At 39.5% G+C, this 22,690-nt stretch overlaps 1 protein-coding gene across 1 annotated transcript; it reads right to left on the bottom strand.

Moving 5' to 3' along the window:
• Nucleotides 1–2,338: 2,338 nt before the first annotated feature.
• Nucleotides 2,339–22,324, bottom strand: LOC307169949 (uncharacterized protein). Its single transcript, XM_079890834.1, has 5 exons — nt 22,170–22,324; nt 19,986–20,315; nt 7,899–8,249; nt 4,663–4,776; nt 2,339–4,570 (listed from the first exon to the last, which is right to left on the bottom strand). The coding sequence occupies exons 1-5, from the start codon at nt 22,219–22,221 to the stop codon at nt 4,515–4,517; spliced, it is 903 nt and encodes a 300-aa protein (XP_079746960.1). The 5' UTR covers nt 22,222–22,324; the 3' UTR covers nt 2,339–4,514.
• Between the last annotated feature and the right edge of the window lie 366 nt (nt 22,325–22,690).

The raw sequence follows: 22,690 nt of genomic DNA, 5'->3' as shown, positions 1-22,690 counted from the left end.
ACGCAGGGCACTGGAAGACAGTCGAGAGGTGGCGTGATTATACGGGAACCCCATTCGTCGTCATCCGACGTAACTCGGAGTGACAACGAAAGGGAACGTCTCGGTTACGTATGTAACCCTCGTTCCCTGAGTAGGGAACGGAGACGTTACGTCTCCCTGCCACTTCCGCTGTACCGCTGGAACGCCTGAGTTCAGTCTCGGCTCCTCAGCGAAGACATATCTGCATGTTGCCAGCGACTTCCTTATATACCCCCAGGGTGGGGCGGAGTTACGCTATGCAAATTCCGCAGACCCATGGCATTTCTTTGCCATTGGCTCGTGTTTTAATACTCGAAGATGATAGGATTTCTAAGCGAAACCCCATTCGTCGTCATCCGACGTAACGTCTCCGTTCCCTACTCAGGGAACGAGGGTTACATACGTAACCGAGACGTTTTTCATATACTTTATGACTGTGATTTCCACACACTGGAGTCCAGTTTATGAACACTAAAAGACAGGACCTCTTTCATGAAACAGGAGCAAAACAGATGTCTTTGTAATTGTCCAAATCCCTTAATAATGTTCTCAAAGGATTCACATAAAAACGTTATTTATACATTGTTTGTAGAAGGTTTGTAAAATGTCCTCATGTTGGAAGAAAACATTCTCAGAACAGCATTCTTGGACCATATATGACAACTAACTTCAAATGAATAAGGTTGTGTGTCTGTTTTAAAAGATCATCCTCTGAAAGTTTAGCCTGTCCCATTAGTTATTCTTCCTAACTTTTCTCTTAAATTGATGTAAAGGCTATGCAAGTGTTAGAATGAAACCCTTTCAAAACACTGATCATGAAATCACCACATATTGTCGTTAGTATTTGATGAACGTTCTCGTAATGTTGGCAAAAACATTTTTTTTGGACAAGATTCTGCGAACGTCCTTTAAATATTAAAAATCACTAACTTTCTGGCTTAAAGTTAGTTCTTTCATGACAACTCTTGGAGTGATTGGCATGGAAATGGGTATGACAATGTTGTATGTTTGGTCTTGGTTAAATAGATCAAGACATGCTGCTGCTGTACAATATAGAGTACATGAATTACCCGTAGCGGATCTATACAGGTGGAGCTGGGGAAGGTAGAGGATTTCTGAAGCGCGCTGCACTGCTAAGACAAATGCTAAAGTATTTGAAGGTTGAGCAGCGAAGCTCATTGGCTGCTGATACGGCAGGAACCAATCAGCTGCACCCTATAGATGACGATGTGATTATGAACAGGTGAGTTAAAGGACCTATTAGCCTGCACCATAAAGTTTCATGCCAGAACTTTGTATATGTCACACAGCCAAATCCCCTGTGTCATGTCATGTTACTGTGTGTGTGATCTCAGCATCAGTCTCTCTCTACCTCTGGAGGTGGAATATCAGGATAAAAACACCTACAGCTGTGTGCTGAACAATCCCATCAGCAACCAGACCACACATCTGGACATCAACAGAGAGAACGGATAATACAAATATTGTGACATGATGAAGTTTTAAATTCAAGTTATCAATAAAATCAACAAGAGGTTTAATGTGTTGGTGCAAATGTATTAAAAAAAGATAAATATTTTGTCAAATTATATGGAAAAGTAAACCACACTATATGAGGAAAGAAACAATGCATTCAAAAGATAATGTGGTCTAAAGGTAAACGTTAGTAATGCAAAACGAAGATTTTCTCACAAATGCTTTCCTCAATACTGTATATACGCTGCGGCCATCTGGTGGCCAAAGTATTCTTTAATATTTCTTCAATATTAATACATTTAATAATGTCTTAAATGCCATGCATTTTATATTTATTTGTCAATGATATGTTTTAAAATGTATTTTATGCTGCTTTGCACTTATTTCCTTTAGCACCGTTTTAACTGTACGCCGCAAAACTGCATTTGCTTTGGCAACAACAACACAAACATTTGTCATGTAATTAAACACATTATAATTCAAACTGAAAATTAAATAGCAACTGCTAAACTGATATACATCTATGAATCATACATCATACGCCCATAATATGCATAGGCCTATAATTATAATTAAAGGAGTGTCACAATAACAAGAAGTTACAAATTCAAATTGAATGAATGATTAATTTGACCTGATGTTACCAGATGTTTAAAATTGTTATTATTATTTAACTCAATCAATTGTAATTATTATTGAAAGATTTCTGTACTAATTGTGAGTACCCCAATGGTCTTCTTTAAACCTTCATTACAGTTAAAATTAATTGTGTGAATTAAATCACATTTACAGCATTTGCCCACATAGACAGTGTAAATAATGTACACATCATAACACAAAAATTAGTTCTAAATATGATATGATTTATTTGTTCTTTAAAGAGTGCAACAGTCAAAGAACAATTTTCCAGTGGTTTGTTTGTATATATTTGTAAATATTTTCCCATTTATTTTGACAATAGAGATTTCACAGAAGTATTTTTAAGCCTGAATCAAATCATGAACCTCAAATACGAATTATACAGCATTCATTTCTCTATGGCAAAAAATGAATGGGATTGTATCTTCCAGAAAAATGCTTTGTCTTTAACAGTAAAAGTGCTTCAATACAAGTTTCAAAGTTATACAGTATATCGAGTACAGTCTACAGATATGTAGATTAACAATATAGATTAATTAACAATGTAGATTAACAAAAGCACAATCATTAACAAAAACACTTACCATTGTTTTTGTGTAATACCATAAACATATCTACTATAATAGTTTAAATAACTGCCCTGCAAAACTGAGGTACCTCAGATCAATCAGACTTGCAAGGCCTATGAAAAAGAAATACAAAACCTGTGCTAATTGAAAAAATCAAGTTGATAAAAATGATTGAATCCAATATTTGGTAATAATATAGCATATTATAAGCAAATTTTCAGAGGTTGGACATTTTTGGCATTGAACACCACAAGTGTAAAAAGGTAAGAAAAAAAATCAGCAGTCATTCTACCCTGTGTAAACAAAAACATTCAGTTTTAGTCTAATGCAGTATATTAACGAACATATTCAGGAAAAAGAAAATCTCCAGGACCAAAATGTCCAGAACACAACATGAGGGTTGAAGGCACATTTCAGCAAATTGCACAATAAAAGAAAATATTGCCACGCCAAACAGCTAAAATTGTCTACAGTGACTGTTAAAATTGCAGATGATACCAGATCTTTTTCTACATTTTAATGCAATATTAAAAATTAATGAAACAATCAAAAATAAAAATCTTAAAAATAATAATAAAATCACCTGGTTGCATAAGTGTGCAATATAATTATTTATATTTGAGGGATGTAATAATGGGGGATGTTGAGAAATTAATCAACCACATCCAAACTCTTAATGAAAAGTACCGTAATTAAAATCCTCCGGTTATCATTTAAGTGATGCTAATTGTCCATGATATAAAATAAGCCGTTTCTGTAGGATTTTCTTAGCCATGGCCTGCAACAAGCTTAAAAATGATTTCTTGGGATCTCGTTGTGAAGAGGTAACACTCAGAAGAAGGGTGCAAAAGTATTTACAAACCATTAGATGTGCCATGGAATACCATGAAGGAAGTCATCAACCGGTGGAGGCAATACCCAAACAGCAACGTCGGCCCAGATCCGGCCCACATCTGGTACGCGTTAAATCCACATCGGGAACCAGACAGTACATGTGGCCTGGATCTGGGAAGACATTATGTTGCTGTCTAGGTAGGGTAACAATGACAAAATGTATCAAGGAGGCTGCCAAGAGACTTACAGTAACATTAAAAGAGCTGCATGAATGTCTGGAAAGTACTGGTCATTTGCTGCATGTGAAAACAACATTCAAGCCAAAAATCTAAGCCCACCTAAATTTTGACTTAACATTTTATGGTCTGATTAAACCTAATTACCAACCACACGGATAGTTCCTAATATCAGAACATTTGGCACAAAACCTGTAGGCCTCCATTAAAAACCTGAGGATGAATAAGTCATTAAAAATATGGTTTCAGATTAGGAAGAAGACTGATTTGGAAAGGCCCATTCTGAAGCAAGACTTCAAAAAACTTAAAGAATGTTTTGAAGAGGGCTGGAGATCCCCTGCAATATGATCAATCTAAAGCTCTTTTGCAAGGAAGAGTGGTAAACATTTTCAAATCAAGATGTGCTAAGTTGATGGACATTTTCAAAAAGACTGGCTGCTGAATTAAAAGCAAATGGTGTTTCAACCAAGTTAAGTTAAAGGGTGTGCACACTTCTGCAACCAGGTTACTGTGTCTTTTATTTATATTTGTTTGTTACATGAATTTTGTTGGTTTAAAACCACATTAAAGGAGGAAAAAGGTCTGACATGATTTTACTTGGATTCAATTTTGTTACATCTCAATAGTCTGCATTTGTAACAGGGGTGTGTACACTTTTATAGCCATTGTAAACATCCAGTAGCAGGTCATTTAAATCTGATTTTAAAAGTGCTTTATCGTGGTATTGTTTGGTAACAATGGATTAACTATTATCCTGCTTCAGTGGGTGTACTGTTGGGTCGTCACTATCTGAAAGACCTGAAAATGAATCACACACATAATTAAATACTAATTTTGCACAATAAAGATGATGTTTTCCTCTCACTACAGTATCTGTAAGTGATACTTGCCATTTCTGGAGCTCCTGCAGTGGCGATAGTAAATCACACCAGCAACTGTAGCTACAAACACCAGAAGAACAGCAACAGATATTCCTGCTACAACAGCTGAAGAAGGACCTGAACCTAGATCAGCAAAAGACAGACAGTCAGTGAATCTGTCAGATTGATCTAGAACAAACACAATGAGATATCAGAAGGTCTGAGAGAGTATGTGAATCTCATTCAGTTTAAAGTGGAAAACTATTTCATGCAGAAGTACCATCCCAGCTAACACATTTTTGTTCTACGTTTTGGTTATGGAAACGTAAAAACGTTCAGTTTTCTCGAAACTTTAGTGGAACGTTTAAGGTTACTATGATGTTCCTGAAATGTTCTTTCAACTTGATTGTTATTAACAACTCAACATAGAATGTTGATTGGTAACATTCCAAGAACATAAAACTCCAGTTTCCTTAATATTAATAGAACATCATTTAAAGGTTAGTATGATGTTCCTGAAAACACTCTTTTAAACATTCAAACACCTGCACACAAGAACTACAAGCTACATCCTTAGATGAAATCAACTGAAGATAAAAGACATTAAATCTCTGAAGATCTCAGCAGAAGATGATTAAACAACTCCACAAACACAATTACCAACTTTACTTATTACTAACCAGACTGACTTTATTTCTACATCTACAGTGGCTCTTATTGAGAATTAGAGGTTTAGATGTTGATGATTTTTTGAAAATATTTCATTTGAAGTCACCATCAGCCCAACTACAGGAAACACTGTTTCCTGGTACTGTCAAATATTTGTTCCTGCTTCAGTGTTATTTTAACCCTCTGTAGTGTGGAAACATATGAACACTGAATGGTGTTAATGAATCACCAGGAATTCTGCATTGTTTAAGCCAGAATGTTAGTGGTCCTTAATATTTAAAGGACGTTTGAGGAATGATGTTCACATAATGTTTTCTGCCAGCATTATGAGAACATTCGTTCAATACTAATGACAATATGTGGTGATTTCAAGATTGTTTTGAAAGCGTTTCATTCTAACACTTGCATAACCTTTACATAAATTTTAGAGAAAAGTTAGCTAGGAGAATAACTATGGGACAGGCTAAACTTTCCCATGTTCCAAGGATGATCTTTTAAAACAGCCACACAACCATATTCATTTGAAGTTATTGTTATTCTAATGTCTAAAGGATGTTCTAAGAATGTTTTCTCCCAACATGAGGACATTTTAAAAACCTTCAACAAACAATGTATAAATACGTTTTTGTGCAAACCTTTTGAGAACATTATTGAGGACCAGACAACATTGATCAAACATTCTATTAACATAACTGGAAGTACGTTTGTTCGTAACTTTGAGAGAACCTTGCCAGAACATTAGCCAAAGTTATTTTCTCTGTCAGCTTGGGCCAGTGGCGGACTGGGACAATAATTCAGGCCGGGAATTTGACTCCACTGCCAGGCCACCTCTGCTGCTGCAGTCACCACCACCCTATTCATGTAATCTACTGGACTGATAAACTTGTAGGCTAACCCTATTAATGTACCAGGTAGACTACCAGATGCAATATAAATGAATAAAAAAATAACCCTTAAAAACTCACTAGAATACACCATTTATACTACCAAACCAATGACAAATAGAAAATTGGCTTTTTAAAAGAGATAATAAGAGACACATTCACATGTTGAAATATTTACATTTTATGTATTTTCAGTGCTCAACTCTAGGGGTGGGCGATATGGCAAAAATATAATATCACGATTTTTTTCAGAAAAATCACGATTCACGATTTTATCACGATTCTTTTTTTAATGTTGGTTTTACTATTTTGTGACTGAGCATTACAGCCAAACTAATGTCCATATTTTAAAAACAAAGCCTTAGGTAACAAAATATAAAATAAAAAAGAATAGCAGACAGGGGCGAAGATATTTTTTTGTCATTTTCTTTGTTATTAAATATTAAGATCAAAGATACACATTACACATACACAACTTAATATACAAATTAAATAAACAGTGCTTTATGTTTTCAGCTGCAGTAGGTGTATTTAACAGTAGCATTGAAGAAAGTACTTAAAATAACAAAAATAACAAATATGAAAATAAAACAAAACATAGACTTCACTGTATAAATTATACATTGATACTTATTAAAGCTACTATTAAAAGTTATCAGTCAGGAGCAGTGAGTTATTTTCTCTTTGCATTTTGTTGTTTTATTAACATTAAAGGGATAGTTCTCCTAAAAATGCTATTTGTCATAAGTTACTCTCTCAAGTTGTTTTAAACTCGAATAAGTTTCTTTCTTCTGTTGAAAATAAAAGTTATTTGGAAGAATGTTGGTAACCAAACAGTTGATGTACCCCAGTGACTTCCATAGTATATTTTTCTCCTATGGAAGTCAATGGGGACCAGCTACTGTTTGGATAGCCACATTCTTCAAAATATTAATATTAGAAAGATATATTAGAAAATATTAAAAGGAAATTAATACAGGTTTGTAATAACATTAGAGTGCGTAAATAATGAGAGAATTTTTATTTTGGGGTGAACTATCCCTTTAAGGAGAAGCGGCAGCGTGTTTACTATTACTACTATTACTACTGTCTCTTTAAGAGTTGCGCACGACGCGTCTATTATACACGCATTTGACAAGCAGATTTTCTCTCAATTTTCTCAAGTTTGCGTTCACTTTAGACATAACCGACTTTGTTTATGTAAACCATGTATTTATGTATTTGACAGTATTAGCACAATAAGACTCAAAAGATAACTTAGTCCAGTATCCAGGCGCTGGTAGACAGGCTTTTAGTGCATGTGAACTTCACATGTACGCGCTGAGAAACGCACACGTTAGAACAGCGCATCAGCACGCGAATTAAATGTTTAACCGACAAGGCATTAAAGCACTGCACTGCGTCTGCATTCGTAGTTGCACACCAGCCTATCACATGCCAGGCTGATGGTCTGCACAGCGGCAGCCGGCAGGCCAGAACGACCGTCAGGCCACCGGGAAATGTCCCGGTGCTCCCGATGGCCAGTCCGCCCCTGGCTTGGGCTGCTACAGTTCCAAGTCATCAAGATAGTATATACACACCCTCACTGTGGAATATAAAGAAACATGATATTGTTACATTAAAAAGTACCAATATCGTGTTTCTTTATATTCCACAGTGAGGGTGTTTTCACTGCCAGATGGAAAATTGCCTGAATGTCTAAATTACACTTACCAATGACAATAACGTCAAAGCTCTTTACACTGCTGACGCTGCGACGACGGCGACGGAGGCTGCTTCTGCTGATCTGTAGTTTATAGAGTCCAGAGTCTGTTGTTCTGGTGTCTGTGATGGTCAGAGATCCAGTCTGATGATCCAGCTTCAGTCTGTCTCTGAATCTCTCATGACAATGAAAATCTGTGCAAGTCTTATTGGGATCTCCACTGATTTTAGCGATGGAAGTGTCATTAAAATACCATGTCATCACATCATTTGGGTTGTTTATTACACCAGGATCTAAAGTGACAGGTTCTCCCTGCTTCACAGATTTTTTCTTCATTTGATCTTGTTCAGCAGCAGAAACACCTGAAACACAAACCAACAGATAATTGAAGGATCTTTTGGGGAAAGAAACACCACAACGAGAAAAAAAAAACTTGAAAATATTTGTGCAAACTGCACATTCTTTTTTGACCTTCAGTCTGTAAAGCAACTCTAGAATGGTACAGGCTATAAAAACTGCATTTATGAACTAGAATGCTTCAGATCCAACACATGGCCAGAGGAATTTCAACAAAACACTATTCTACCAAATTCGATGAGTTATTTTTTCGAACCTGTCCCAGGCAATTTGTCCAATTTACACAAAATTTGGCATATATCACCTAGGTGTCATGGGCCATCTGTTCTTGTGTTTGTTTTGGGGTGCATGGGTTTTGGTTCAGTTTCATGTGGTTGTTTGTTTCCATAGTTTTTCTTTTGATTGATTATGTTGGATACCTGGTGATCGTTTTGTTAATTAGTTTGTTTGGATATTTCAGCCCTGTGTTTCTTTCAGTCCATTGTCTGTTCTCAGACATACGTGTTGTTCTGCTCATGGTTTACCAGTCTTAGGCCCTGTCCACGGGTATTTTCAAAACCACAGTTTTTTCTATGCAGTTTAGCCGTTTGTCCACAAGCAAATGCAGTATCCGGTCACTGAAATCTAATTTTTCAAAAACTCCTGCCAGGGTGAAGATTCTTTGAAACTACAGTTGTGTTGTCACGTAGACGGTGAAACCGGAGAAACCAGAGAAACCGGAGATTTTGGCTTGTGACGTCGGAGTGCATGCTATTATCTCCTTTGTTTGATGCTAGACTGTGCGCCACTATCTCCTTTGTTTAAATGAGGCGAGACTGTGCATTGGCAGACATAGCCAAAATATTGATGCTAATAGCTGTGCAAACAGGGCTTATTACATGTATACAGATACATGCACAGTTCTCCCATTATATTGTGGAACAGAGGCATCAGATCGCAATACTACACAGCTCACTGCTTATGACAACATGTTGTTAGCCTACCAGAACCGGTAGGCTAATAACCTTTTTTTTCAGGCTTCTGATTGGCCAACGAGGCTTTACGGTTAGGGTTATATCAATACCTGTTGGTTTAGCATGCTCTTGACAGTGAATATATATACATTTTTTACTTTTACCGTGCTTGTGTGGACATGATTCTTCTTTTTCTTTTTTACAAAGGAAAACTATGTGTGGACTAGGCCTGAGTATCCTGAGTATTTTTGGTTTGAGTTTAATAAAATCAACTGCTGCCTGCAGTTAGATCCAGCGCTTTTCATTACCTGCTTTAACAGAAGAACAGACTGACTAAATGGACATAGCGGCAGTAAAGATCCTCCTCTCTCAACATCTCGTCCACTATGATAATGCCAGCCTCTGCCTGTTTTTCCTGGCAGGTTTGAATCTGCAAAAACCAAAGCACACATGCCTGGAGATGGCCCTCAACGGATATTCATGGAGTTTGTGGACTGGGTCCATTTTTGCTGCAGATCTCCCTTTACCATCAGTAAGATGGAGGAGGATCACAAAACCACAGTCCACGCCGTGAGCATCGCCACTTCAGCCAAGCCTCCGGCATAATTAAAGCCTAACCCTACCGCAGACATAGAGCCTTAGCTGAGTTAATGTTGTCTGTGATGTTCCATTCCATTCCGATGGTCTCTGCCTGTTCCGTATCGCCAAAAAGGCCATTCCTGAAATGTATGTCTGTCCCATGTCAGCCAAGAAGGCTGATCCCGAAGTGTCTGTCTGTCCCATGTCAGCCAAGGAGGCCACTTTTAATCTTTCTGTCCATCTTGAATTGGTTTTGTAACCCTCTGCCCATGCTACCCAGTTCTTCAGCCCTATCTTCGCTGGCTCCTGCCAGCCCTTTGGCTCTTCCTAAACTGTCTGCTCCTTGTATCCTGGATCCACCTGGGGCTTCTAGTTCACCAGGTCAGCCCTGGGGTGTCAACTCTTCAGCTCCAAGCCCATAACTCCACCTCAGCCTAGGGCTGTAGTCAAGACCACCTTTGTCGAGTCCAAGACAAGTCCAAGACCAGGACTAGTCGAGTCCAAGTCAAGACCGAGTCCAAAGAGGTTCGAGTCCGAGTCAAGACCGAGTCCAAAAAGGTTCGAGTCCGAGTCAAGACCGAGTCCAGGACAGGAAAAAAAAAGTCTGCTAAAAAATATAGGCTAGCCTATAGAAATTAAATCATTATGTAATAATGAAATAATGAATAATTTTAATTTTATTTAAAATAATTGACTAATTTAAAGAACAACAAAAAATAATAATTATATAGCCTAGGCCTAACACATTCGTTTCGACTGTCTGATCAGCCTTACATTCTGTTCCTGTCAATCATACACGCGATGTCAACCAATTAAACTGCATGAGGGAAGACCAAGACAACTCACAGACACACACACACACACACACACACACACACACAAGAGATGCGGATAAACCGCGGATCGGGCGGATGACGTGACGAAAAATAATATTTTAATTAATTTCGGGCGGGTGGCGGCTGAAGCAATCAAATGAAAAAAGTTTGCCACTAAGCAAACCTGCAAGTTATGAGCTGGGTTATTTTGTTTCGATATTAGCTATATTTTAAAACAGCCAGTCATTGCGCCTACCACTCATGGAATAGGCAAAGAAAGAAAGAAAGAAAGGTAAGAAAAAAAGTCGGAAAACTTTGCCCATTAATTAGATGTGCAAGGCAAGCAGGCTAGTTTTCGGGGTGTTATGGACAATTAAAAATGTGAATATTCACGTTGCACTAGCGGTGGACTTTCAGCGAGTTTATTTAAACATTTATTTTTTAAAGAGCCGTTTGTGAGTCAAAAGAGCCGGCTCTTTCAGTGAGCTGAGTGAAACGAGCCGGCTCACGAAAAAGAGCCGAAATACTTATTAGGTGTCCAGTGTTTCACTTTCCCTCCAATAATATATTGTTTTAATATCGCGGCGACGTATGTGTGATTACTGGGAACATAATAAAGAAACCTGGACTCGGTCGAGACCAAAAGCCATATTTGGCAAGACCAGTGGCCGAGACCGAGACAAGTCCGAGTCCGAATACCAGCGAGTCCGAGACAAGTCCGAGACCATAGAAAAGCGGTCTCGAGTCCGGACTCGAGTCCAAGACCGGACTCGAGTACTACAGCCCTACCTCAGCCTGTCGACCAGTCGGCTCCACCTGAGACGGCCGTCCCTAAAGCTCCTTCCTCATGCCTCTGGCTCCACCTTGGCTACTCACTCCCTCGGCTCCACTTGAGATGGCCGTCCCTAAAGCTCCTTCCTCATCCCTCCGGCTCCATCTTGGCTACTCACTCCCTCGGCTCCACTTGAGATGGCCGTCCCTAAAGCTCCTTCCTCATCCCTCCGGCTCCACCTTGGCTACTCACTCCCTCGGCTCCACTTGAGATGGCCGTCCCTAAAGCTCCTTCCTCATCCCTCCGGCTCCATCTTGGCTACTCACTCCCTCGGCTCCACTTGAGATGGCCGTCCCTAAAGCTCCTTCCTCATCCCTCCGGCTCCACCTTGGCTACTCACTCCCTCAGCTCCACCTGAGACGGCCGTCCCTAAAGTTCCTTCCTCATCCCTCCGGCTCCACTTTGGTCAGCCATTGCTTGTCGCTCGCCATGGACTTCCAGGCCTTCATCTGCGACTCGTCCCTCCACCCATCAGGCTCCGCCTTCCCTCCAGCTTCACTTTGGTCCTCAGTCAGAGCAGACTGACTTCACCCTTTTCTCCCAGGCCCCACCCCTACTTAAACCGTGAGTGGTTGTCGCCTTTGGCTTTTGGCTTGCTTAGTTTGGGGACATTTAGTTGGGGACATTTAATATTCAACATTATTATTGATCTGCTTGAATTGACACCATTATATGAGAACTGAATTGAGCTAGACGATGGCATCACTGTTCTCTACAGAGCAGATATATATATACACTAAATTAATAACTTTCTTACAACAAAAATGGAATGAACTTAAGCTGGACTATGACACTATTTTCTTCTAGATCTGTGGTACAGCCGAAACAAACTTTGTTGCATTCTTTTCCTGTTATCACTGTAAAGCTGCTTTGAAACAATCCATATTGTAAAAAGCGCTATATAAATAAAGGTGACACCACTGTAGTGGCAAAAACAATGTTGGGTTTTTCCTGTAACCCCCTGTTATTGTTTCTAACCACCTGGAGAATGCGAGAACAGGGTCAGACTCACAGCCCAAATCCAAGAAAATCCAAGAGTGTTGTTGTTGAATGTTTGTCGATATTTATTGCAAATAAAAATAAAGTACAAAACAAAAATGAAAACTTCCTTTGTAGCGCTTGGAGTTCAGCTTTCTCCTACAGGCCAAGCTCCAGTAACACAGATCCAGGCCGAGGTCAAAGACTGTATCTGCTGGCACGCCTTCTCCTTCTGTGTCCCCTTCTGCGCTACATGCTCCAACTTATAGGACAGCGCCCTCTCTGGCTGTAGAGGGTGTACCACTCAAATGCAATAGAAAAGACAATTATAAGTAAATTATGAAACCAAAAATAAACTCAAATGCGGCTCCTACACACCGGCCCCTAATTGTTCTCTATAGAATCAATTATTTAAAATAAATACAAAAAAGGAGCCAAAAATCAAATAATCTCTTAATGCTTTTAGAAAAATATGTATATATGTATACATTACATCCCTTATTGGTGATCTTTAAGGGGCACTGGACACACTTCATTTTCCAGAATTCGGCACAGCTTGGTAATGGGCCTATCAAGGATTGAAGTCTGTGTCTGGAGCTTCACGGATCGGACCAGCCCCTTTCGATCAGGCTTGGTCTCTAGAACTCTTCCTAATGGCCATGACCCTCTAGGAGCAGTGGGGTCAACCACCAGAACAAGATCTCCAACATTCAGGTTCTTCTTCACTACAGTCCATTTTTGCCTTTCCTGGAGTAGAAGAAGGTATTCTTTGGTCCATCTATGCCAGAAGAGATCTGCCATGTACTGGACCTGTTTCCAGCGGCGTCTAGCATAAAGGTCTGATTTCAGGAAGATTCCAGGAGGCATAATGGGCTTAGTTTTCAGCAGGAGGAGGTGGTTTGGGGTCAGCGGTTCTAGGTCGTATGGGTCTGAGGACACTGTGGAGAGAGGACGGTTGTTTAGAATAGCCTCTACCTCACAGAATAGAGTTTGAAGACCCTCATCATCGATGGACTGTTGATGGAGTGTGGAGTACAGCACGTAACGAACAGATCTTATAAGCCTTTCCCAGACTCCGCCATGGTGCGATGCAGCTGGTGGGTTGAAACTCCACTCGATTCCATCAGGAAGCAGGGCATCCTGAATCTTCAACTTGTCCAGTGTCATCAGAGCTTTCTTGAGTTCCACCTGAGCACCCACCAAGTTCGTTCCGTTGTCAGATCTGATGTGCTTAACCTGCCCCCTTCTGCAAACAAATCTCCTCAAAGCGTGAATGCATGAGTCAGTGTCTAATGAGAAAGCTACTTCCAAATGAACAGCTCTGCTGGACATACATGTAAACAAAACTCCATACCTTTTGATGGTGCTTCTTCCTCGCCTCACTTCAATCGGGCCAAAGTAGTCCAATCCGACATTGGTAAAGGGAGGGAGGTCAGGTAGGATTCTTTCTAGTGGCAAATCTGCCATTTTTTGCTCACCTACTTTGCCCTTCACACGTCGACACATGACACATCTTGAGAGCACCTTTCTTGCTAAGGAGTTGGCCTTAATAATCCAATATTTCTTACGGAGCTCTGAGAGCATGTGGTTCCTGCCACTGTGACCACAACGTTCATGAATGTGTCTTAAAAGAAGAATTGAAATGCGTGAATCTTTGGGCAAGATACAGGGGTGTTTAGTTTCATCAGGCATGGCAGATTTATGCATCCGGCCACCTACTCTTAAGATGCCTTCATCTAGCACAGGATCAAGCCTACAGATCCTGCTGCTCCTTTTCACTTTAGGTGGGGTCATTTGCAGTGTTGTAATTTCAGCTGGGAATGCTTGCCTCTGAACATAAGAGATAACTGACCTTTCTGCCTGTAAGAGATCTTCCACTGTGAGGAGCTGTCCACCGGGTTTGGTCTTGAAACCCTCAAGGTTTGGGCTCACCTTTTGGCTGTGGGAGCGGGTTGTGACTTGATTCGATGGGAAGTCCTTTTGTTTTTTGATTCTCAGTATCAAGGCCTTTTTCAGTTTGATGTACCATGCCACTGCTTTAAGTAGCCTAATCCAATTTGAAAAGTATGAAATAAGCTGGTCTGTGGGTGTTTCAGTGTTTACCACTGTTGTAAACACAGTAGTGTTTCTCCTGACCTCTGGATCATCTTGTAACACTGAGCCCAATGCCTCCACCTCTAACCAACTTTCCTCAGGTTTCCATAGGAACTCTGGGCCATGCATCCACCTCCTTTGTTCCATGAATTTACCTGCACTCAATCCTCTCGAGGAATCATCAGCTGGATTGTCTTTACTTCTTGCGTATCTCCATTGAGACAGCTCCGAGTTATCCCGAATCAGCGAGACCCTGTTGGCTACATACGTTTTAAATCTTGCAGTGTCACTTCTAATGTACTTAAGTACAGTTTGGCTGTCAGTCCAGAAAACGGAGGGCTTTAAGGGTAGATGTAGTTCTCTCCTTAGCATTTTGTCCACCTTTACCAACAATGCTGCAGCGGCCAGCTCCAGACGTGGTACTGTGATGTTCTTTAAAGGAAGGACTCTGGACTTTCCCATGAGAAAAGTGACATGTACAATGTCCTGTTCATTAGCTTGTCTTATGTAGCTCACTGAGCCATAGCCATTCTCACTGGCGTCAGCAAAGTGGTGTAGTTCTGCACACTTTGTTGTTCCATAGCCTTTTGGTTTCAAACAACGTGCAACACTGAAGCCTTTTATTTTTTCTAAACTGTTTGTCCATCCTTCCCACCTGTCTACTACAGCTTGGGGCAAAGGCTCGTCCCATCCAAAGCCTCTCTGGCAGAGCTCCTGTAGCAACTGCTTGGCTGGGAGAATGAGAGGAGCAAGAAACCCGAGGGGATCAAAAATGGAACTTACAACAGAAAGTATGCCTCTGCGGGTATGTGGCTTCTGGCTTAAATTGATGTTAAACTGGAAATGGTCAGAGTCCACAAACCACTGCAATCCCAGGGCTCTTTCCATTGGTAGGTTGTCTTTGTCAAGATCCAGTGTTTTGATTTCTTTTGCCCATTTTTCTTTTGGAATGGATGCTAGAACTGCCCGATTATTGCTGACCCATTGAGTAAGCTGGAATCCACCTTTGTAGCATAGTGCAGTGAGATCTTTTACTAGCTGGATGGCTTCAGACTCTTCAACCACGGACTTAACACAATCATCCACATAAAAGTTGTGCCGGATTGTTTCAGCTACCTGAAGGGGAAAACAGCTTTCATTGTCATCAGCAGTTTTTCGTAATGCAAAACTTGCGCAACTTGGGGAGGACACTGCACCAAAGATGTGCACAAGCATACGGTATTCCTTTGGGGTTTGACGGGTGTCACCCTGTGGCCACCACAGAAAGCGCAAGTAGTCCACACCTGATTTTTCTACTCCCACCTGATGGAACATTGACTTAACATCAGCCATAATTCCAATGGGTTCTTTGCGGAATCTCCAAATGACTCCGACAAGCGAATTGGTCAGATCAGGACCCTGTAGTAGCTCTGTGTTGAGGGATACACCTTTAAAAGTAGCTGCACAATCAAACACCACTCTAAGTTTCTTCTTTTTGGGGTGATACACTCCATGGTGTGGTATGTACCATACCTTTCCAGGTGCCTGTGTGAGTTCTTCCTCTGGGACCTCCTCTGCATAATGATTTTCAAAGATGTCATTGAGGAAGGCAACATATTCCTGTTTGTATTGTTCATCTTTTTTCATTTTCCTTTTCAGAGTTTGGAGGCGCTGTTCTGCAACTTGGCGATTGTTAGGCATGCTGACATCAGTTTTCCTGAAGGGCAACTTCAGATAGTAATGTCCATCTTGTAAGACCGCCTCATTGGCTATCTCTAAAAACCTTCTGTCCTCAACTGACATTTCGGTCTTCTCCTCAGATGCTACCTCACTGAAATCCTGATTATACTGTGAGATCAGAAGCTGTTCTAGACTTGTAACTGATATCCTATTCACAGTCACATTCTCTGCACTGCCATCAGCACTTCTCAGTGGCCCGTTTACAACCCACCCCAATAAGGTTCTAACTGCGTAGGGTCCCCCACCTTGACTATTAACAACCTCCCATGGTTCTATGCACTTTGGAGCATTTGTGCCAATCAACAGCTCCACCTTTGAATTAATGCTGGGAAGTTTGACTCGACTTAGATACTTCCATTGTGCTAAGTCTTTCTGCTTGGGAATGCTGTTTGTGGTAACTGGCATTTCTTTTTGAGTGAAGAGATCAGGAAGAGGTAAGAAGTTATTGCTGTCCAGTGATGAAACTTCCATTTCAGAGACAACATGAGTTGGAACAGTTTTTTCTTGATTCATTGTGCGTAGAAGAATGTGTGTTTTTCTTCCCTTCAGATTGAGCCGAAACATAAGATCCTCGGAGCAGAAGGTGGCGGAGGATCCAGGGTCCAGGAGAGCATACACCTGTAAGACTTGGCTGCCCTTTGCTGCCTTAACCTGAACTGGGACAATGGACAGCACACTCTCTTGGTCTCCGGCCCCTAAATGACCACATAACCCTGCTGATGCATTGCCTGTAACATCAGAGGGTCTTTCTGCCTTTTTGATGATACTATCTTTGGCCTCAATATGTAGGACACTAGGGTGAGCTTGCTTACATACTTTACAGCTGAGACGCCTTTTGCAGTCTCTGCTAATGTGGCCTGTGGAGAGACATCCAAAGCATATGCCTTTGGTCTTTATAAAACTGAGCTTGTCTCTGTGTGTTATCTTTAAAAAGTCTTTACACAAGTCCAATGTGTGTCCTGAGCTACAGAAGGGGCAAGAAAGATCAGACTTCATCTGCTTTTGGGCAATAGCTATACTAGTGGCAAAACTACTGCCAGATGACTTCGAGGCCTGTGGTTTGACTGGGGATCTAGCCTTTCCTCTACTAGCCGACTGATCCTGAAGATCACCAAATACTGGATCAGCTGCTATGCGAGCTTGTCTTTCAATAAAGCAGACTAAATCTAAAATCCTTACCCTACGACTACGTTGTTCTTGCAGCTCATAAGCCTTGTTACGCCATCTCTCCCGAAGCTTGTATGGTAGCTTGAGCACAATGCTTCTCATATTGGATACTGTATCCAGCTCCTCCATATATTCCATTTCCTCCATAGCATTGCAGCAGCTCCTAAGGAACATGGCATAATCCTGTAGTGATTTAAAATCCTCAGATTTTATTTGGGACCAGGATAGGGCTTTTTCCAAGTAAGCACAAGAGATCTTGTATTCGTTTCCAAAATTTTCCTTTAGCAACTCCTTTGCTCTCTTGTAGCCTCTATCTGGTGACAAGTACTCACAGCTCTTGACTAGCCTTTGTGCTAGGCCTCTAGTATATTGAATAAGAAACTGCAATCTCTCTTTATTGTTATCAGTTTTGCTTTCAACCATATTTTCAAAGGAGTGAATGAATGACTTGTACTCAAGAACTTGTCCATCAAAGAGTGGAATGCTACCTTGCGGTAGTGTAGACAGAAGTTGCTGCTTCATAAGAATCCTTGTTAATTCACTCTGCTTTTCCAGAATTTTAATCATGTGGCTTTCCTGTGCTGAACTGGGTGTTGGAATTTGTCCTTGAGGTACAGTGGACTGAATGGCTGGAACTGACCTTGCTGGCTGGGGAATGACAGGGGGAATACTGTGAGCTGAGGTCTGCTGTGGTTGTGACCGGGTATCACTGCTAGCCATGGGCTGGAAAACAGGTCTGCTGTGAAGAGGAAATTGAACCTGAACACCTGGCCTGGTTTTAACGACTGGGGACGTCCTGTCATGGAAATAAAGTGAGCTATCAGGCTTTTCATCCAATGGTACATGTGTCACTGTTGATTTCGTCTTCACTTCATCTGCTTCTGCACCCAGCAAAGGCATCTGAACTGTGACATCAGACTGGGCAGGTTTATGCATCTCTATTTCAGCTTCTTTCAGATAATTAATTTTTGCAGTAGTGGCTTCAATTTCAGAATGCAACTCTAAAGTTTCTCTCTTTTTTCTTAGAATATGCTCCTGCTCCTCAATTGCATGCCTTTCTTGCAGCTTTGCAGCTTTAGCCATTAAAGCTACTCTCTCTGCCTCTGCACTGATGCGCAATGGCACAGACGATGTATGTGATCTAAATGATTGTGCGTCAGTATCTGTATCAGAATCTTCTACTTGGGTGACAGAAGAGGTGGCTTCAACTATGGCTTGGGAACCTGGGTTTTCTATGGCTGAAATCCAATTTTCAACGTTAGTCATAAAAGCCGTTATCTGCACACATCTAGGCTGATACCATGTTTCGTGGTCTTCTTGATTTGCTTCCTCATCCAACATTTCACTATAGGAGGCATGCATGGCTTTGAACTCTTCAAGAAATTCATTAAACTTAATCATGTTTTGTTTAACTTCATCCAGAAATTCCGGACTAGTCATTAAATCATTCACAATGTTCATTCTTCGTGTTACATGTGACATTTTTCCTCCTCTAGATGAGCGCAATTGCGCGACAGTTTCATTCATGTCTTTAACAGGGTTTGTTTCTTCTTCGTTAGAATCAGCCATTATTCTCAAAAAAAACCTTCCCAAAAATCTCAGAAACTATTTATCTTGCTTGCTTCAATCAATGCAAAAGTTCTCAAAAATGTAGAAAGCAGTATGTTTTCTTTCCAAAAATCAACATATCGTTGCCTTTCATTCGTTCCAATTTGGCTGTGTTTTCACAACGGCAAACTGCCTTTCACCACTCTTAATTGTTTGTCACAGTTCACCTTCACCAACTCACAAATCTGCGGTGAGATTGGTTTCTATATCCTTCAAATATGATTCACTTTGAAAACACATACCTCCATTCGAAGTGTTTCTTTGTTTGGCTTGCCACGCTTTCCTTTGTCTTCATATCGCGTAGTTTCAACATAAATCCATCTTTGATCAATTCACAGCAAGTCTTTGACGAAATGTAGTGGCAAAAACAATGTTGGGTTTTTCCTGTAACCCCCTGTTATTGTTTCTAACCACCTGGAGAATGCGAGAACAGGGTCAGACTCACAGCCCAAATCCAAGAAAATCCAAGAGTGTTGTTGTTGAATGTTTGTCGATATTTATTGCAAATAAAAATAAAGTACAAAACAAAAATGAAAACTTCCTTTGTAGCGCTTGGAGTTCAGCTTTCTCCTACAGGCCAAGCTCCAGTAACACAGATCCAGGCCGAGGTCAAAGACTGTATCTGCTGGCACGCCTTCTCCTTCTGTGTCCCCTTCTGCGCTACATGCATAAAACTTATAGGACAGCGCCCTCTCTGGCTGTAGAGGGTGTACCACTCAAATGCAATAGAAAAGACAATTATAAGTAAATTATGAAACCAAAAATAAACTCAAATGCGGCTCCTACAACCACCGTTTTTTTTTTTTTTTTTTTTTTTTTTGCCTACAATGACTAATTTATTGACAAAATGTATCTATTTCCAAAGGTAAGTGGTGCTATAATCTAAGAAACTTAAAAATAATAAAAAAATAAAATAAAAAACAGCTCTAATTGTCAGTTTCAAAAAATGTGATTTAAACATATAATCTGCATTTAAACATTTGTTACATGACTTACCAGTAACAGAAACACTGAAGATTTTTTCACTGATGCTGCTGATGCTGAAGATCTTTAGTTGATAAACTCCAGAGTCTGTGTTTCTGATGTTTGTGATGGTCAGAGATCCAGTCTGATGATCCAGCTTCAGTCTGTCTCTGAATCTCTCAGTGCCTTCATTACACTTAACATCTGTACAAGTTTTACTGAGATCTCCATTGATTTGAGCAATGCGAGTGTCATTAAAATACCATCTAATTCTGTCTTGTTTGGTTTTTACAACACCAGTGTTTAAAGTGACTGAATCTCCCTCCATCACTGACACTGACACGTCATCAACACCAGATACACCTGAAGAAGAAATGAATTTGTGATAATGCAGAAAAAATATACAATAGCAAAAAAGTGCTGTGAATTTACATAAAACATATCATAAAGATTGAGAGTAAAAAAAAGAGCCTGGATTAAAAATGTAATGCATGACACATGCAAACAATTCATAATGGATTTACATATTCACTCATTAGACAAACATACGGGAGTCTCATCGATAATTTTAAACAACTTAATGAACATCATAAAACCGACAGCCTGATCCATATTTTCCCTCCGTTTCCTATTTTTTTTTTTTTTTTCACATTTGGGCATTCATATATCTGAGAAATTCACCTAGATTGCACAAAAACTCAATGCAGGACTTTCCTAAACATCTGCATTTCACTTTGTACAATCAGGCCAGCAATGCAACATTGCTCTGCTAATTTGATATAATATTTAATACTTTTTAAATGTTATAGGAAATAAAATAAAATTACTAAGGGCGAATCTACAAAATTATTTATGACAAGGGGTGGCAACATTAAAGAAAATGGCCTTGTAGATTTATGGCCTGACTTACACATCTGTCTCTATGACTTTGAGAAACAGTTGCAGTAATCATCCATACTGTTTAAAATAATTTTAATGAATTACAACATATTAAAATCCAGGGCACCAAGATCTAAACACATCAACAAATTCTAAATGTCTTTGAGCTTGTAGGTCTATCATCAGAAACAGAAGACTACTGTATGTTGTGGACATTATGAAAGGTCACCCAGAACACCCTAGCATCCATTTAGCAACTGCATAGCAACACCCTAGCAACCGCCTACTGTCTCTGTATATACTGACCTTCAAATTTCAAACCATTTTTTAGGCTATTTAAACTAGGCAACCTTTTCAAACCAATAAACTTAGTTAATTAATATTAGACTCTTCAGCAATCTGAGAATCCACGTATCACAAGAAAATAGTTATGGTACTCGACAAAAGTCAAAATTATTAAGCAGAATGGTTGTGGAAAATATTACATTAGACATGTATCTGAATGGGATTTTCTCCTACCCTCACTACCCCACACATTTATAAGATTTTTAAAACAAAGACAAACCACTTATGATTATTTTACCACAAAATGTGTTGCTCCATCAATGTTAAAAAAAAAATAAAAATTTTTTTTACTGCAAACATTTTCTTTAAGGTGCTTTTACCCCTTTTGTGCCCTACATATAAGAATACATCAGAAAATGTATTTACTGCTAATTTTAACTAAATTAAGACCCAAATAGGCTAATGTGTATGCATTTGACAGAGGCTATAATATAATATCAATATCAACAAAAATATCAGCAAGATGGATGAGATGTTTTTTTTTATTCCACGTCATTTAACCTAAGCATAGGTCCCACCCCTTTTCAATGTTTTTCCCATTGTCATTCACGATATGAATTTGCTCTTTTTATGTGCCAGCAACCTCAGAAATGTGTCGAAAAATAAATATGTGACCACATATATCACAAACACATTTCACCTAAATTTATCCTCAAATTAAAACAACAGTAATTAATAAATAATTAATATATTTCGAATATAAAGTGATTAGAGCTCAGTCAGCTGACACAAAATGAAACTAGGTAAAATTCGTCGTTCGAAAGAGTGATTGTGACTAATAAATGTTTTACTATAAACAAGCACACACACACACACTCACACACACACACACACACACACACACACACACACACCAGAGAAATAAAAATAGCCTAATAAAATACATTTCCATCGAATGTAAAGCGATTAGAGCTGACAGAAAAAAGAAACTGCGTCGCGTTCTTTGTTCGTTTTATCGGCGGTAAAAGAGATTGTAACAAATAAATGTCTTACCTTGGTCAAGACAAAACAAAGGTACTGACAGCAAAATAAAGAGAAGCTTCATTTTCACCACCTTTTGTCCGAAAATTAAATGCAGATTCTGTGAAATAAAAACGTCTGGTTCTTCCGCATTAATGACGCCTATGAAAGTAAAACTTTGTTGTGAGTAGGCTGATGTGAGTAGGCTGGCCTACAGATAAGCCGTTCAATTTAATTTGTTATTTTCATTTGTTTTATCAAGTAACACAATTCGTCTAACCCATTTCACTGTCAACCCAATATATTAAAAAAAAAAAAATGTCACAGTGAAAAATAAATTAAATATGACATCTATCACTCAAAATTATAAGCAAAAAAAAAAATAAAAATGTTTACCTAACTATTTAAACCTATTTTAAACATGCTGTATGATTGAGATCTTACAGATTGTTAAAGGTTCCATGAACTGTAAGATCATCAGTCTGTGTATGTTATCAATAATGCATTATGGGTAAGAATTCTGTTTGACTTCTGACCTGTGACACTTCTTTTTC

Source organism: Squalius cephalus (assembly GCF_949319135.1).
Source record: "Squalius cephalus genome assembly, chromosome: 13".
NCBI classification, from domain to species: Eukaryota; Metazoa; Chordata; class Actinopteri; order Cypriniformes; family Leuciscidae; genus Squalius; species Squalius cephalus.
The sequence above is the reverse complement of the archived record's forward strand: the minus strand, read 5'-3'. Positions and strand labels throughout refer to the sequence as shown.